The 15,509-nt window shown below is 40.9% G+C and overlaps 1 protein-coding gene across 1 annotated transcript in view; it reads right to left on the bottom strand.

Annotated features, from left to right (window-relative positions):
- Nucleotides 1–6,005: 6,005 nt before the first annotated feature.
- The window catches only part of ETNK2 (ethanolamine kinase 2), a 29,704-nt gene continuing 20,200 nt past the window's right edge, over nt 6,006–15,509 (bottom strand). The window contains exons 6-8 of the mRNA XM_072997340.2: nt 13,781–13,974; nt 11,008–11,081; nt 6,006–10,152 (exon numbers count right to left, since the gene is read on the bottom strand). Coding sequence (XP_072853441.2) covers nt 10,080–10,152; nt 11,008–11,081; nt 13,781–13,974 — 341 coding nt within the window. The 3' untranslated portion in view covers nt 6,006–10,079. The remainder of the gene's footprint in view (nt 10,153–11,007; nt 11,082–13,780; nt 13,975–15,509) is intronic.

Raw genomic sequence — 15,509 nt, 5'->3', positions numbered from 1 at the left:
ACCGAGTAACGGGACCCTATAGGGACAAGGTGCGGAAGGAGCTGGACGAAATGCTGAGGGAGAACATAATCGTCCCCTCTTCTAGTCCTTGGTCCTCTCCAATAGTCCTTGTGGACAAGCCTGATGGGAGCATTAGGTTTTGTGTTGATTACAGGAAATTAAACCGTGTAACCACTCCTGATGCCTACCCAATGCCCAGGCTAGACAACCTGATTGAAACCATAGGGGGTTGTCGGTTCATCTCATCATTGGACCTGGTAAAGGGATATTGGCAATTAAGAATTGATCCCAGGGATCAAGAAAAAACTGCCTTTTGCAGCCCTTTTGGTCTCTATGAATTTCGAGTCCTGAGCTTTGGTCTCAGAAATGCACCAGCCACATTCCAAAGGCTGATGGACCAGACCTTGGCAGGGCTCAGTGACTTTACAGTGGCCTACATTGATGACATAGGGATCTTCAGTAATACCTGGGAAGATCACCTGATACACCTGGAGTTAGTGCTGCAGAGGTTAAGTGCAGCAGGGCTAACAGTAAAGGCCAGCAAGTGTCAGCTGGGTAGCCCAGAAATAAAATACTTAGGTCACATGGTAGGGGGAGGAATGATAAAACCCCTGGAGGCCAAAATAGAAGCTGTTCGAGATTGGCCTAGACCCAACACCAAGAAAAAAGTCAAATCATTTCTTGGGTTGGTGGGCTACTACAGAAAGTTCATCCCGAGGTTTAGCGAGATTGCGGCTCCGCTGACCGATCTGACGAGGAAGAAGGCTGATGACCGCATCCCGTGGACCAGCGACTGTGAGGCGGCGTTCCAGAGGTTGAAGGAGGCGTTAATCAACTATCCTGTGCTGCGTGCTCCAGACTTCGACCGGGAGTTCATCATCTACACCGATGCGTCTACCAGCGGGGTAGGAGCAGTTCTGTGCCAGGAGGATGAGAATGGTGACCAGCATCCGGTGTCCTACCTGAGTAGGAAACTTCAAAAAGGTGAGAGACATTTGGCAACCGTGGAGAAGGAGTGTTTGGCCATAGTCTACGCGATCCAGAAGGCCAAGCCTTACATCTGGGGAAGACATTTTATTCTGTGTACTGACCATTCACCATTGCAATGGTTAAAGACAATGAAAACCCACAATAGCAAACTTATGAGGTGGGCTTTAAACCTACAGGACTATGACTTTGAAGTGAAGGTGGTCAGAGGGTCAGTGAACTGTGTTGCTGATGCCTTATCAAGAAGACCTGAAGAATGAAGACGGCGAAAGAACATGGACTATGTGTATATATGATGACAAAAAGTTAAAATGTACCTGGTTTTGAATTTGGTTTGTATGAATAAAGGTAAAATTGATGTAATGTTAATGGTAAATGTTTAAATGCCTATTTGAAATGTTTAACTTAGAATGTAAGTAAGTATAATATGGTATGTATAACTGTTTTGTGTATTTTATTCAGGTTGTTTTTTGGTGAAAAGCACCTTAGCTTTCCCCCTACAAAACAACTTTTAAAGAGGGGAGGTGTTACATAACAGCACTGATGTTACCTGTCTGTCATGGGTTTGGAGGGAAAGTTCCATCCTATGGGGAGTGGAAGGCGGGACATCAGGAGGAGGGGCTGTACTGTATAAATATGTGATGCCTGTGTGGTGAAGAGTAGATGCTGAGACAGACTGTGAGACACTGGGTTGGGACGAAGCAGCAGCTGGGGAAGAAGAAGCTGTTGTGGGAGTCTGGGTGTCTGACAGGGTACTACTGTGTGTCAGAGTACCAACCTGATAAGTTCAGGTGTCTGTGGGTTAGCCAGAACTGATGGGTTCAGGGTCTGTGCTTTAAGTTAAAGGTTCTAGGTGAACCAAACTGTATGCTTGTGTGTGTGAGAATAAGCCACGTTACTTTATTTTATTCACCTGATTGTTTTATTTACCCTGTTTGTATTTAAAATAAACCTTATTCTTTTGTTGTTTAAAAATCCATCCCTGGTCTGTGTGACTTATTATAGGGAATGGTTGGTGGCAGCTTAGTAACTGTGTGATAGATCCCAGTAGGTCTGGGTTTGTCACACTGACTTTTACAGGAAATAAAACACACTTCTGGCCTCTCTGTAACTGACTGCCTCTACATAATATTAAAATTATGGTTGACAATGTCAGGCCAAACCATCATGTGAAATACACATGGAAACTGTGGGACAGAAAAACAATGTCTAAATATGCTCTTTTTTAATTAAAGCAAATCTAGCTCTGTCAAACAAATTCATCAGTCAAAGTCACACTGAGAACCCAAAGGTCTTTGCTGCCACAGACTAAACACAACCATTTTTAGGGATGTTGGAAGTAGTTAGAGGGACACCTGTTTCCATGGTATATACATCCTTCTTGTGTCCCACAATTTTTTATTATTTTTTTTTTTGAAATTAAGGAAACCTATTTAACTGGCTGAATGGTTTCCAAAATGGGTTGAGTTAATGTGTATGTCCTGAGCGGTAACATTCTTCAAAGTACTTTTAAATCCCTGGTAAAACAAACGAAACCACAATAACACTCTATTAGCAGTCTGTGGCCATGTGTGCTGTGTCCAGCGCACCGTGCACCTGAAATGTTCAATAGCTGGTTTTGCCAGTACAAACTTTAATTCAGTGCTTGAAGTGCGGTGGCAGGTTTTAAATTTAAAAAGGCCACTTATGATTGATTAGAAAATAACAATTTGGATCCCTTTCCGTTTCTGTCTTCAACAGTCAAGCAGCACTAATGCCAAATTCTCTGCTGTCACTGGAAGCTTCAAAATGGTTTCTTTGGGACCACAAAGACCAGAAGCAGACTTTCCTTTGCCTGTCAATCAGAAATCACAACCCACTCACCAAAAGATGTAGTCCCTGCCAGTAGCTTTAAGTCTCAGTTGTCCAGGGTTACGGGACTATATTGGCAATGATTCAAATACCAAAGTGCCAGAGAAGGTTGGCTTTGTTCTCCTAATCATTAGTGCATAATTCATAATGGGAATGTTTGTGGTCTGTGGAGTGAAGACATGCTATGCAGTGTCGATGCAATGGAATTCTTTTGGCATCTGTCAAGGATAGCAATTTGTTGACAGTAACAGTTTTGGGCAGGTGAATGACATGGCTTGTATGAGGATAAAGGCTTGAGGATTCTTTTAGTCTTTTGGTGGCAATTGTCTCCTCCCATCTTTGCCAGAACTAGTCAGTAAATAGGAGAGAGATTACTGTATTTAGTGTGTCAAACTTGGGAAGCTGCTGTGTGGCTATGTCATCTTGTGGATTTTCTAGCTGGGCCACATTTTTCCCAGGCTCTTAATATTTACTTCGAGGAACCTTCTGACGTTGCTTAGGTTTCATTAGTTTGCGATTCTCACTGCCACCAAAACACATACAGGCTGAAATCCCGTTGCTTAACATAAGCAAAGTTTTCAGTTTTGGTCCATTCCTCGCCAGTAACTAAAGAGCTCCCACTATGATTCTTGGATGGTATGTGTGCATGCACCATACCAGTGTAGGTGCACGCCCTGAGAATTATGGCAGGGACTCTTTTATGAGGAAGGGACCAAAACTTAGAACTTTGCTTATATTTTTAGTTAGGCATCCTTCAGTCTCGAAAGACTATGGTAACGTGCTCTGTATGGAGGATTTGGAACAGCGTCTAGTGTGGCTGAGGAGGCCAATTCGAGAATGACAATCTCTTCCACACTGAAGACAAATCCAATCTGACCCCTGTCCAGCTCCCTGGTTTTGCTGCTTTTGTGACTTCCTCTTTGCCTCAGCCTGCTGGACGAGGGTCTCTTCAAAATGGGAGAGGCTGTGATGCAACGCCTGCCTCCAGGCTGAATGCTCGGATGTCAGGGTTTCCCATCTGTTGAGGTCTATTCCTAAGGCCTTCAGATCTCGCTTGCAGATATCCTTGTATCGCAGCCGTGGTCTCCCTCTGGGGCGATTTCCCTGCACTAATTCTCCATACAGGAGATCCTTTGGAATACGACCATCAGCCATTCTCACGACGTGCCCAAGCCAACGTAGACGTCACTGTTTCAGTAATGTATACATGCTGAAAATTCCAGCTCGTTCTAGGATTACTCTGTTTGGAACTTTGTCCTTCCAGGTGATACCAAAAATCCGTTGGAGGCAACCAATTTTGGGCATGGTTTGTTAAATGTGACAATAGTAGGAATTTTTGGGGGGGATTCTGATGTTCTGAAACAAAGCAGTGCCATCTGAAGGCTTGTTTGCCTCGTACCAGTTGCATTTCCATGATCACTAAAAATATAAGAGAGGCGCATTTCTGGTACTCTGAGAGAATATCACTTTTAATATGACACATGGATAGGGTTTCCCATTTGCCCATTTTTGTGTGGCATAATACTTTTATAGTGATGTTGACTATTCTGATATACAGCATCCTGCATCATTTCAAGATGTTGCCAACACAAGTACTATAAAGTTAAGGCATAATACATGTAGCTTCTGTCTTGTTTTTGTTGTCCTGCATATATATTATTTTAGGATTGAAACTAAGGCATACTCATTAAAAGCAATTTGGACAGGACCTTATTTTACATTACACAAAAGGATTTCAGCCATAAATTCTTAATTACAGACTGGTTTTTCAACAAAAGGTACGTGACTTTTATTTCCTTTGTTTGCTTAATGAAAGATCGCTAATTATTCTGTAAGTAAATTTGCAGTGCAGTTTGCTGATATTTTATGCAAACAGGAGTAAATATAATCACAGACCTAATCTTGAAATGAACATTGTGACATTAAGAATAATAGATAGGTCAGGAAAAAAAAAATTCTCCTGTAAAAACACACAGTAGCATAAAACAGAGAACTCTTATATTTTCGGACCCGTAGAACTGGATAAAAGGGGTTTTGCCAACATTTGCTCCTCCAGAAGCGGTATCTTGCTAAAAGATGGAGATTTTGGTAAGCAGTGAGGACATGCAATTCCAGTTCCTGGAAAAATTACTTTTCGAAAGGGTCCCAGTTTTGCATAACACTAGGAAAATTCTGCTTCTTTTGCAAAGCTCATATTTGTTGATATGCTGTGATTTTGTCCTACAGTCCTTCCCACTCCCAAAATCACCACAATAGTCAATAGTTCTGAAGCTCTTTAGAGCATATTTCAATTACATTACAAAACTACACAGTAAACTTGTCTCTCAAGTCTATAGTACAGTGTTACACATGAGCACCAACATGCCAGACCAAACATTATGATTCACAACAAGTGCCCTGTGGCACAAAAAGCAAAAGGCTACATCTAACCATTAGTCTCAACTGAAAAAAACTAACTGAATCAATAGGACTTACCCAGGTGTAGACTTTAGCAAGTCCCATCATTCAGAATTTTTACTGTAGTTGGGGCTAATAATTGGATTTAGCTCAACACAGGGAAGCTACCCAGAACCCTTAATTCTGGAACTCAAGCTGCCCAGCTTCTGGGTACACAAAGGTACATACAAATATATGCAAAAATGAACCAGCATGGAATAGAAGCATTTTTTTTGCTCCTGTGACATAAGTTCAGTACCGCTCATTTTCATTTTTTGAAGGAAACATGAACCTCTGCCCAAAGATTTCTTCATGAGGCAGTTTTGCCTTTCCTCTGTGGTTCTGGTGGACTGGCTGCTTTTGTAGCATCGAGTTTTGAAAAGTTACTTTCTTGGACTATAATTACTAGAATGCTCCTAGAGCATTCTGGGAGTTGTAGATAAAGCAAGCAACTTTTCTAAGTTCTTTAATGCTCTTGTTTGCAGAATTAGAGTCTAAAGCAATCATACAGCATTTGTTTTCAAAATTCCAATTTCAAAATAAACCCCAATTCCTTGCTTTAAGCCACAAAACTGTTTGGAGGGAAGCATACTTAAATGCTGTTATTAGTGTCCAGCCAAACAGTGCTTTGCATAGTGTTTCTTATTTCTAACCAAACAAACTTGCTCCTCCTGTGTTTCGTTGTTGAGAACAGATCATACATACAGTGCATGTTCCACAGTCAAGGGTGCTCCTGTTGCTCTTGTAGTGAGTGCTTTATTTTAATCTTAACTCTTCTGAAACTTTCACACTGCAGTGACATTGCTTTAATACAAGAACCTCTATGATCTACTGAACCAAATACAATACAGTTGTTAGAAAACACCTTAAACACTGAAATATTCTGGAATAAGTGGAGGGTCTGAAGGCCCTCTTTAAAAAAATGTGAGACTCAAGAATCTGTAAGATATTTCAGATTCTGCCTCTATGTAAAGGAGTCATCTAGAGACAGGTATGAACTGCTGGTTTGTCCTGGTTCATTTAGTGTCACAAATAGGTGTTTGGGCAATTCTGCCTCCTGTCCCCTCCACTCAGAGGCAGAACCTGGAGGAGATGGGGTAGGGAAGCCAGGATGCTGCCTCCCAAGTGCCCATCTCTAGATCCATTTCGTGTATCTTTTTACCATGCTGATCCTTTTGCATTCCTTATATGAGAGAATCTATGTGGAATGTCAACTTGTGAAGATACCATTGTCTGAAATGCACCAAGCAATCCAATTTTAGTGGCCAATTTACATTTTGCCAGCATGGGTATGCTGTGAGGTGAAGCCCTCTTGGAAAAATGCTGCCCTCTGCTTTGACAGCACTTCTTTATCCTAGTAGGTCACACACAGAAAGTACAGCTTATCTCCACATAACCTGCTCAGCCACATCATTATTTTTGTTTTCGGTCATAATTCTTGAAAGTTTCGTGCAGAAAAGCAATTCCTATAATGACATGTATGAGAACAGAACAGCATAGAAGGCAGTGCTGATGGACCTTGCCTATAAATAGTTCTGGTGGTTATCATGGTTAGTGATAGATCTGGTCATGCTCGAGGTCTTGCAGCTTTCTTCTTTGCCCACTGCAGTGTGTTGTACCAACAAATGATTCCCATGTCTGTTAAAATTTCCTGCAGCATCATATATATATGAGCTGGCCTTGGAATACTTTCTGGAAGGCAAGCACATGGTTGGCTACCTTAATGAGATCGCATTCAGAACTTGGAAAAGTTACCTTTCTGGACTGCAACTGCTTGAATCTTCCAGCCAACATGGCCCAGTCATGTAAACTACAAGATTCCGACCGTTGTAGCCCCTCCCAAAATCAACTTATCCAAGTTCCAAGTGCACAAACCCAGTGCTTGCAAATAAAAACAGTAACTTCCGTGTCTGAATGGAATTAAAAACACACACACATGTACCATGAAAGATATCCTGGGAGGGGTAAGTTCCTCTGAAAAATGCGGTCATGTTTTCTTTATACTCAGGACTGATTTCAAAGCAGTTCAGTTCCTTGTATAAATTGGAGAAACTGTTCACATTACTTATGGTAGGAATAGTAGAGTGCATGTGACCCTCCAGATATTCTAGGATGGCACTGACCACTGTTCTCAGCAGCAAATCTAGTCAACAGCAAAGCATTGCAGGTTTCACATTTGATGGGCCACATCTTCCCCATTTCTCCTACTAGAAGTGAAATTGGTAGACTTCCATCAATTTCCTGCTTCCCATCTTTTGCGGGAAACTGCTTCCCAGATTTTGTGGCATGTAGGAGTTGCTGCCTGTAGGGGCAGAAAGGACATCTAGGAGGTATTTATTATGTTCTCTTAAAAAGTCTTCTCCACCAGCTCAACAAGGGCAGGCACACCACAGGAACTCGGAACTTGGGAGGTGTAGCTTTGCAGGAAAGGAAGTTAATTATAATAGCAGAGCAATTAAAAAGACAGCAGGAGGCTATTTTTATCTTCACTTCAAAATAAATATGAACATTGGAGATACTTGTGTCCCTGACTAAGTAATGAAGAAGGGAGATATCATGAGTTATTCTTAATGGCTCACTAAACAGAAGTCCATGGGGAAGAAATATAACCCCAGTTCTCAGTGAGCCTTTCTTAGCACTGGGAAAAAGCAAAATGGCAAGGTGGTGTAGGACCAATGGTTGTCAAACTTGGGCCTCCAGATGTTTTTGGACTGCAACTCCCAAAAATTCTGGCCAGCAGAAAAAGTGGTGAAGGCTTCTGAGAACTGCAGTCCAAGAACATCTGGGAAACCCAGTTTGAGAACCACTGGTCTAGACACATGCTTTCCTCATTATAACAGGAGAACCCAGAGGAAGCGTGTTGTCAGATAGGCCCTCTCAGAAAAGGAACTTGAATGCCTTCTTGTAAGACAAAGCACCATGTGAGCTATTCACAGTTCATAAGGAATGTTTCAAGTTGATTCCAGTTTTCCACAATCTAGGGATAAATAGATCTATTTACATATAAAGTAAGGCTTGATGCAAGGGGGCTGAGAAGGTCAGGTGATCCTCTCTATGCTGTATTTTGCCACAACAGTGCTATTAAGGCATTCGGAAAATGGTTAATTTGAAAATGCAAGCATGGAGATGAGACTGAAAGAAGGACTATCTGAACAGGAAGCAGCCTGCTACATGTACAGCCCCTCTAGACTAAGGATACTACAAAATCAGAGCTCCCAACAGAATGGGGAGGCTCCATATACAGTAGGTTTTCTCTTTTTCAGACAGTCCCTCGACCTGTGGAGGCAGCGAGTGGGGCTAGAATTCTCCCCACTACTCACACTTTCAAATTAATTTCCTTTTGAAGGCCTGAATACAGTTAAGAGTTTACACTGTTAATAAAGTCTCTTTCTTCCCCTGTGCACAGCCGATGCAGTTTGGTGTAGCATTCATGCCACAGGGAACCATTCTTGTACACAAATTCCACTGTAAGGCATGTGTGTAATTTTCTTCTTCGTCCTCACTCTACTGACATAATTTTCATTTGCCTTCTATTTTTTAACAGATGCCCACCATGTTTTTAAAAACCACTCTAGTCTTTTGGAGAAACAGGTACTTTCACAGTCTTAAAACACTCAGTTGGTACAGATTCAGGCAAACCCACAAATAATCCAGTTAGGAAGGCACTTTTGATGCCATATGGAACACAAACACAGCAAGTTGGGCTGGGGGAAGTAAAAGACAGGTAAATTTGTCCCACATATTACTATTGTGATGACTGTATACTAGGAAAACCTAAGAGCTTGAAAAAAGTTACAGCTCCCAGACTTTCCCAGCCACTGGCCATGCTGGATGGAGAATTCTGGAAGTTACAGACAAAAAAAAAGAGTGATATTTTCAAGCTCTAGAAAAACTCCATGTAGCCATTTATTTTTAGTTCACTATTTTTTTTCTTACTAAAGGTGCATGGGTGTGTCTGTGACTATTTGTTTCCCCCCATATCCTTGGGTTTCAAGCAATAAAATCTTCTCTCTTCAAAGTGACCTATGGCAGGACTTGCAGTGTAGAGAACCCCTTCGCCAGTCAATGGCACAGAAGGCTGCTCTACTTACTAGCTCCAGAAAGCTCCAAATAGATACTTATGCAGTTTTCTGTTTCTCTTGTATCTTAAAGAGCTCACTGCTGAGCATGAGATGATGTGTTCCTGATTTTTTGTCTGTTGAAAAACAAAAAGCCGGAGGTGTGGATTCTGCCCTGTGCTTTGGCAATAGAGTAGAACTGAAAGGAACTGAAGCTGCTCCTGTTACTGTGGTAAAGGGGTGCCAGCATTCAATAGTCCAGCTCAAAACAGCATAATCCCGTGGATAGTTAATACAACCACCACTACCCATACGTCAGTTTTCCCCCAACCAAAGAACAGAAGATATCCCATCTAGTTCTGATGTATACAAGGCCATATAACACTGTAAGCCAAATCCTTCCCCTCCTACTCTTTGCCACCCTTTCTTTAAGCCTAGAAGCACTTGAAGCATTCCTTAATACCACAAGCTCTGTGAATGAAAATCTCTGGCCGGCAGCCATGTCCTAACATCACCTTCTGAAAGCATCATGTGGCAGGTACTTCGTGGATGGCACAGCCATGTTCCAGGGGCTGGATTTAATTTGTTGGCTTCATAGAAGGCATGCTTTCCTTTTCCTTTCCTGTTTCATGATGTTTGCTCACCCATTATTGAAGCAACTGCAAGACAACAGGGTGGCAGAGATACTCTACACCAGAGAAAATGACATGGAATCTTGAGGTCCAGAAGATTCTTTGGACTCCAACCTCACTTGGACATTTTGAGGGATGTCACTGCAGGCTTTGTTTTAAAGTACTGTTTAAATCGTATGTCTGCATATCTGCAGAGTGAGAGAAAGAAAAAGACTTTCATGATACCTCATTTCATAAAATGTCATTTATGTATTATATTTACAGGTAAAAATCCCAATAGTTATGCTCACTGGTATAATTCAATTGGCATACATTTTCAGTGACGGGAGTGCCACCAAGATCTATGATGATAATGCTAAACTGGCACAACATGTGATACAATTGTGACTACTAGGTGGTGAGATCTTTAGAGGAAAGGTGGAAAAGGCTGGCCCTCCAGATGTTTTTGCACTGCATTTTCCATGATTTCTCACCATTGGCTATGCACTGGAGTTAATGGGAGCTGTAGCCCCCACCTGTATCTCTTGGTTGTAGTCTGATACTTTATCCATTAGACTGCATTGAGCATTTACTTCCACATCATATGGTGTGGAAGTGTATTCATTTACTATCCATAAACAGTATATCCACTCCTCTAACATTCACCATTCACAAACTTCTATATTGATCACTCAGTCATAATGCTCAGAGCTCAATGATTTTAGGTGCCTGATGCATTACAATGAGTATGGTGTTGATTCTTCAACTAGGACTAGTAGAGATTAAGTCTTTAGTTTCCACTCAGCTATGAAGCTAACCAGGTGACTCTGGGCCAGTCATCATCTCTTGGCCTAATCTACTTCATAAGGCTATTGCAAGAATAAAGGAGTGGGGTGGGGAATCCACCATATATGCTCCATTGAAGTTCTTGGAGGTAAGAAGCATGTAAGTGGAATAAAGGGGTGATACAAATCCATATACTCTGATCCAGATCACTTGTACCAGAGGTGATATACCCAGGTATCCTTCCATAATGTCTTGCAGATGCAGTGGGACACACTCACCTGGCAAAATTAAAGTCTATGGTAGAGAACTGTGCTTGAATCAGACCCCAGCAGGCCCACAAGAAATGGGAGGCCTAGAAAAACAAAACAAAATATAAACATGTGATGTGTGAATGTGAGAAAGAATGTGAAATGGTATGACTGGATCCTACAATTCAAAAGAATTCAGTTTAAAATCAAAATGTTTTTGTGTATACTTCTTTTAAACTGAGGATCATGCTCTGTAAAACCAATTGTGTGAGTGGTTTAAGATTTTTCATGCTTAATCTGAACTACAGATTTTTCATGGTTTAGGCAAAACCACAAAAAGGGCTACTATAAAGTGCCCCTGCTGGCTAGTATCTATGACTTCACCAACACCATTCAGTTCTACAACTGCTGCAGCTGTTTTACAGCATTAAAATATATTTTACCACTCTTTATTTTCAAAATAGATATCCCATTAGAGCAGGAGCAAACCAACAGGTGGTCTTCTTATAACTTAGGTTGAAGAAGCTTTGACTGTGGTTGCTACTACTGCTTTCTATGGAACAGCTCTAACGATTTATCTTTTAGCTAGCCACACCATATTGTCTCAGATTCCATTACAGCAAAGTTCTCACAAAAAGGAGTTCTTATACTACTGGGAATGCTAATCAAATTTGTGTATGATACAACATTGGGTGGAATAGCTAATGCCCTGGAAGACAGAAACAAAATTAAAAAATGATCCAGATAGGCTGGAGCACTGGGCTAAAAATGACAGAATGAAACTCAGCAGGGGATAAGTGCAAAGTTCTACACCTAGGGGGTGAAACCAAAATGCACAGTTACAAGATGGAGGATTATTTGATTCAGTAATACTGTGAGTGAGAAGAATCTTGGAATTCTTGTAGAACACAAGCTGAGTATAAGCCAACAGTGTGATGCAACTACAAAAAAGACAAATGCTATTTTAGGCTGCATTAACAAATCCCACAAATCCCCACAAATCTCCAAATCCCACAAGGTACTAGGTAAAGATAAAGGTTCCCCCTGACATTTAGTCCAGTCGTGTCCAACTAGGGTGCAGTGCTCATCCCCGTCTCCAAGCTGTAGAGCCAACGTTTGTCTGTAGACAGTTTCTATGGTCACATGGTCAGCGCGACTAGACATGGACTGGTGTTACCTTCCCACTGTGGTGGTACCTATTTATCTACTGTACTTTCATTTTTACATGCTTTCAGACTGCTAGGTTGGCAGGAGCTGGGACAAGGGATGGGACCTCACTCCATTGCCTGGATTCAATCTTACGACTGCTGGTCTTCTGACCTTGCAGCGCAGGGGCCTCCGCGGTTTAACCGTCAGTGCCACCACGTCCCACAAGGTACTAATTCCCCTCTATTCAACATTGGTTAGGCCTCATCTTGACTACCGTGTCCAGTTCTGGATACCTCACTTCAATTTGGAGGGCAACAAAGATAATCAGAGGGCTGGAAACCAAGCTTTATGAGGAAAGACAGAAAGAACAGAGCATGTTTAGCCTTGAGAAAAGGAGACTGAGGGGAGATATTATAGCACTTTTCCAATACTTGAAAGGCTGTCATATAGATGAGGGGCAGGATCATCCCAGAGTGCAGGATATGTACAAAGTGCTCAAGTAACAGGAAGCCAGATTTCAGCTGAATATCAGAAAAAAAAATTCTTAACTATTAAAGAAGTACGGCAATGGAATCAATTACCTCAGGAGGTGGTGAGTGCTCCAACACTGGAGGCATTCAAGAGAATTTTAGACAACCGTCTGGCCGATAACCTTTGATTTGTATTCCTGCACTGAGCAGGGGGATGGCCTTCATTATTCTACGATTCTATTGCTGTCAAACTCAGCAAACAGACTGTGAGGTAAGTGAGAGCAGTGGTGTTATCAAGGGGAAGAGAGTGAGCAGGAGTCCAGGGCCCCACTCAACAGCAGAACTCATTTATCACATTGTGAACTATTTTTATTTATTTATTTATTTATTTATTTATTTATTTATTTATTTATTTATTTATTTATTTATTTATTTATTTATTTATTTATTTATTTATTTATTTATTTATTTATACCCCACCTAACTAGACCAATGGTCTACTCTAAGTGAAGAAAGGTTTGCCACGATCTAAAGAGCTGCCCAAACCCCACCCACCCAAATAAGAAAAAAAATTAACGACATGCACTTCCATCCAAAATCTGGACACCTGTAAGATCATTAAGTCCAGAACCTAAAACATCTTAACTTCCTCCTGGAGCAACAAAAGAGAGAACAAAAGAGGAAAAGCAGGAAAATGGGAGTATAAAGGAATATGCGGGTAAATGAAAGATGAAAACTTTTAAAAATTAAGAAATCTATAGACCTGCTGACCTATGCTGGGACAGGGAGCTAAAAGTGCCAGGAAGAGCCAAAATGAACTGAAACATAGGAGGGGCAGAGGTGCAGGCAAATAAGTGAAGAGGGAGAGACAAAGAAAGAAATCAAGAGATGGGGACAGAGAGAGGTTGTGCTGCAGAATAGTACAGGGTTTTTAAAAAGTTCTGTAGCCTGTATAGGAAATAGTTATGGAATAGAAAATAGGTGGGCTTAAAAATGAATGTGATTAAAATAAACTTCTATGTTTAATATAGTGACAAAGCCATCTTGAGCTAATAAAAATATAGAAGTGGCACTCTGAATGACATGAACTATAAAAATATAGAAATATACCTGATGTCTGTTATTTGTCTGCTGTTTTCTCTCCTATTTTACCTGTGCCCTTTCTTCATAACACACATACTCACTAAAGCAAACTGGTTCACTTGCACATAGAGGCTCTCGAGTTCCTCTTCACACACAGCTCCATTTTCGCCTCTGCTTTTGCTTCCTTCTCCCTGGTCCTCCTGACTTAGTCCCTTGTAGGCCTCCAGATAGTACCTCAGCCACTGAAGCTGGAGCTCCTTGCACGGGTATAGATTGTAATCCACCTCATTCAGCCCTAGAAATAGAGGTTGGCAATGAACAGGGGATGGGATGTGACACAAGCTCAGGAATGTATAAGAACCGAACCTCTTAAACATATGATCTTGAGCTCAGTAAGAATGCTGGGAACATGTTGGTTAATATAATGGTTTGTCTCCCTTGATAGATTACTGATATTATTAAACTGACCCATAATTCGAGTTGCACTACTTTAAATTTATGTATTTATTTATTTATTTGATGTATACCCTGCCTATCTGGTCTACACAAGTGTTTGGAGAAGGAAATGTTAACTCCTCTAGTGGTTGCTGATTTGTTGACAGTTTTGTAAAAAAAAGCTTGATAACTTTTGGACTACAAATTCCAGAATTCCCTAAACAGCATAGCCAGTGACCACACTGGCTGTGGGCTTCTGGAATCTGTAGTCCAAAAAAGCTTTGGCTCTGAATCTTGAGGAATGGAACTTAGCAAAGATGCTCAGTACCTACAAGGAGAAAACAGTGTAAAAGACAACAGGAAGCCTATGGAGTATCTTTTCCATAATGCAGGTTGCTACAAGAAAAGAAACTGTGTGATCATGTTTTTATATATATATGTGTGTGTGTGTGTGTGTGTATGTATATATATGTATATGTATATATGTATATATGTGTATATGTGTGTGTGTATATACACACACACACACACACATAAGATTTTGGTTCTATTCTAAAGCCTGCAAGGCCTTTATGTTCATGAAACAAACTGATAGGTCTCCTTGTTCCTCACTTCCTTTTCTCTCTAATGCTCTTCTCACTTTCCATGGCACAAGCAGTACCTGATTATGAATTAGAAAAGTTATTTTTAAAAAACATAATGGCTGAGATATTCATAGAATTGTATTCCTCCTGTCCAACAACAGCTTTTCCCATCTCTGAGAGAGAGAGAGACAGCCCCTAGCAATACAAAGCATAAAGCTATTAAGTCTTTCTCTCTTTAATGGCATTTAAGAAGTGACGAAGAGTTGGTAGGAAAACACAGAAGTGCTAAGAATGAAAGGTAATGTTGTTTAGAACTCCTTCCATCCCTCCATATAAATGCTATGAATAAGACACAGTGATTGCACAACAAAAGGCTTGTCTGGAAGTGCACTATGTTTCAAGTGAGTTGGTTTTCCATCCAGTTCGCCCACTCAATCATCTGCACTAATTATTATAGATCTCTTCTGAAAAATATCCAGTATGACCCTTTTTATTTTTTATGATCCCATAGAAACAGAACACAACTGTAATGGTAACACACATAATTAGCCATACAGTGATTTCCTGTCTTATATAAGCTCGGCAGAGCATTAATACAGAGACCAGAATAATTACATGCAGGTCCTTCAAAAGGAGCTTGCTTCTAATCCAGCCTTTGAGCCACAAATAGAGAGGACAGCAGGAAGGAAATAATCTTACAACGGCCTAAATTTACCTTTTACTGTAACTACTTTTACTATGTATTAATATGAACATTGTTTTTTCATCAGCAGTTTGTGCTTTAAAAAATAACAGCATACGTTTTGAAAAC

The sequence above is a fragment of the Pogona vitticeps genome, chromosome 4, assembly GCF_051106095.1.
Source record: "Pogona vitticeps strain Pit_001003342236 chromosome 4, PviZW2.1, whole genome shotgun sequence".
Classification (NCBI taxonomy): Eukaryota; Metazoa; Chordata; class Lepidosauria; order Squamata; family Agamidae; genus Pogona; species Pogona vitticeps.
This window is presented reverse-complemented; position numbering and strand designations above follow the sequence as displayed.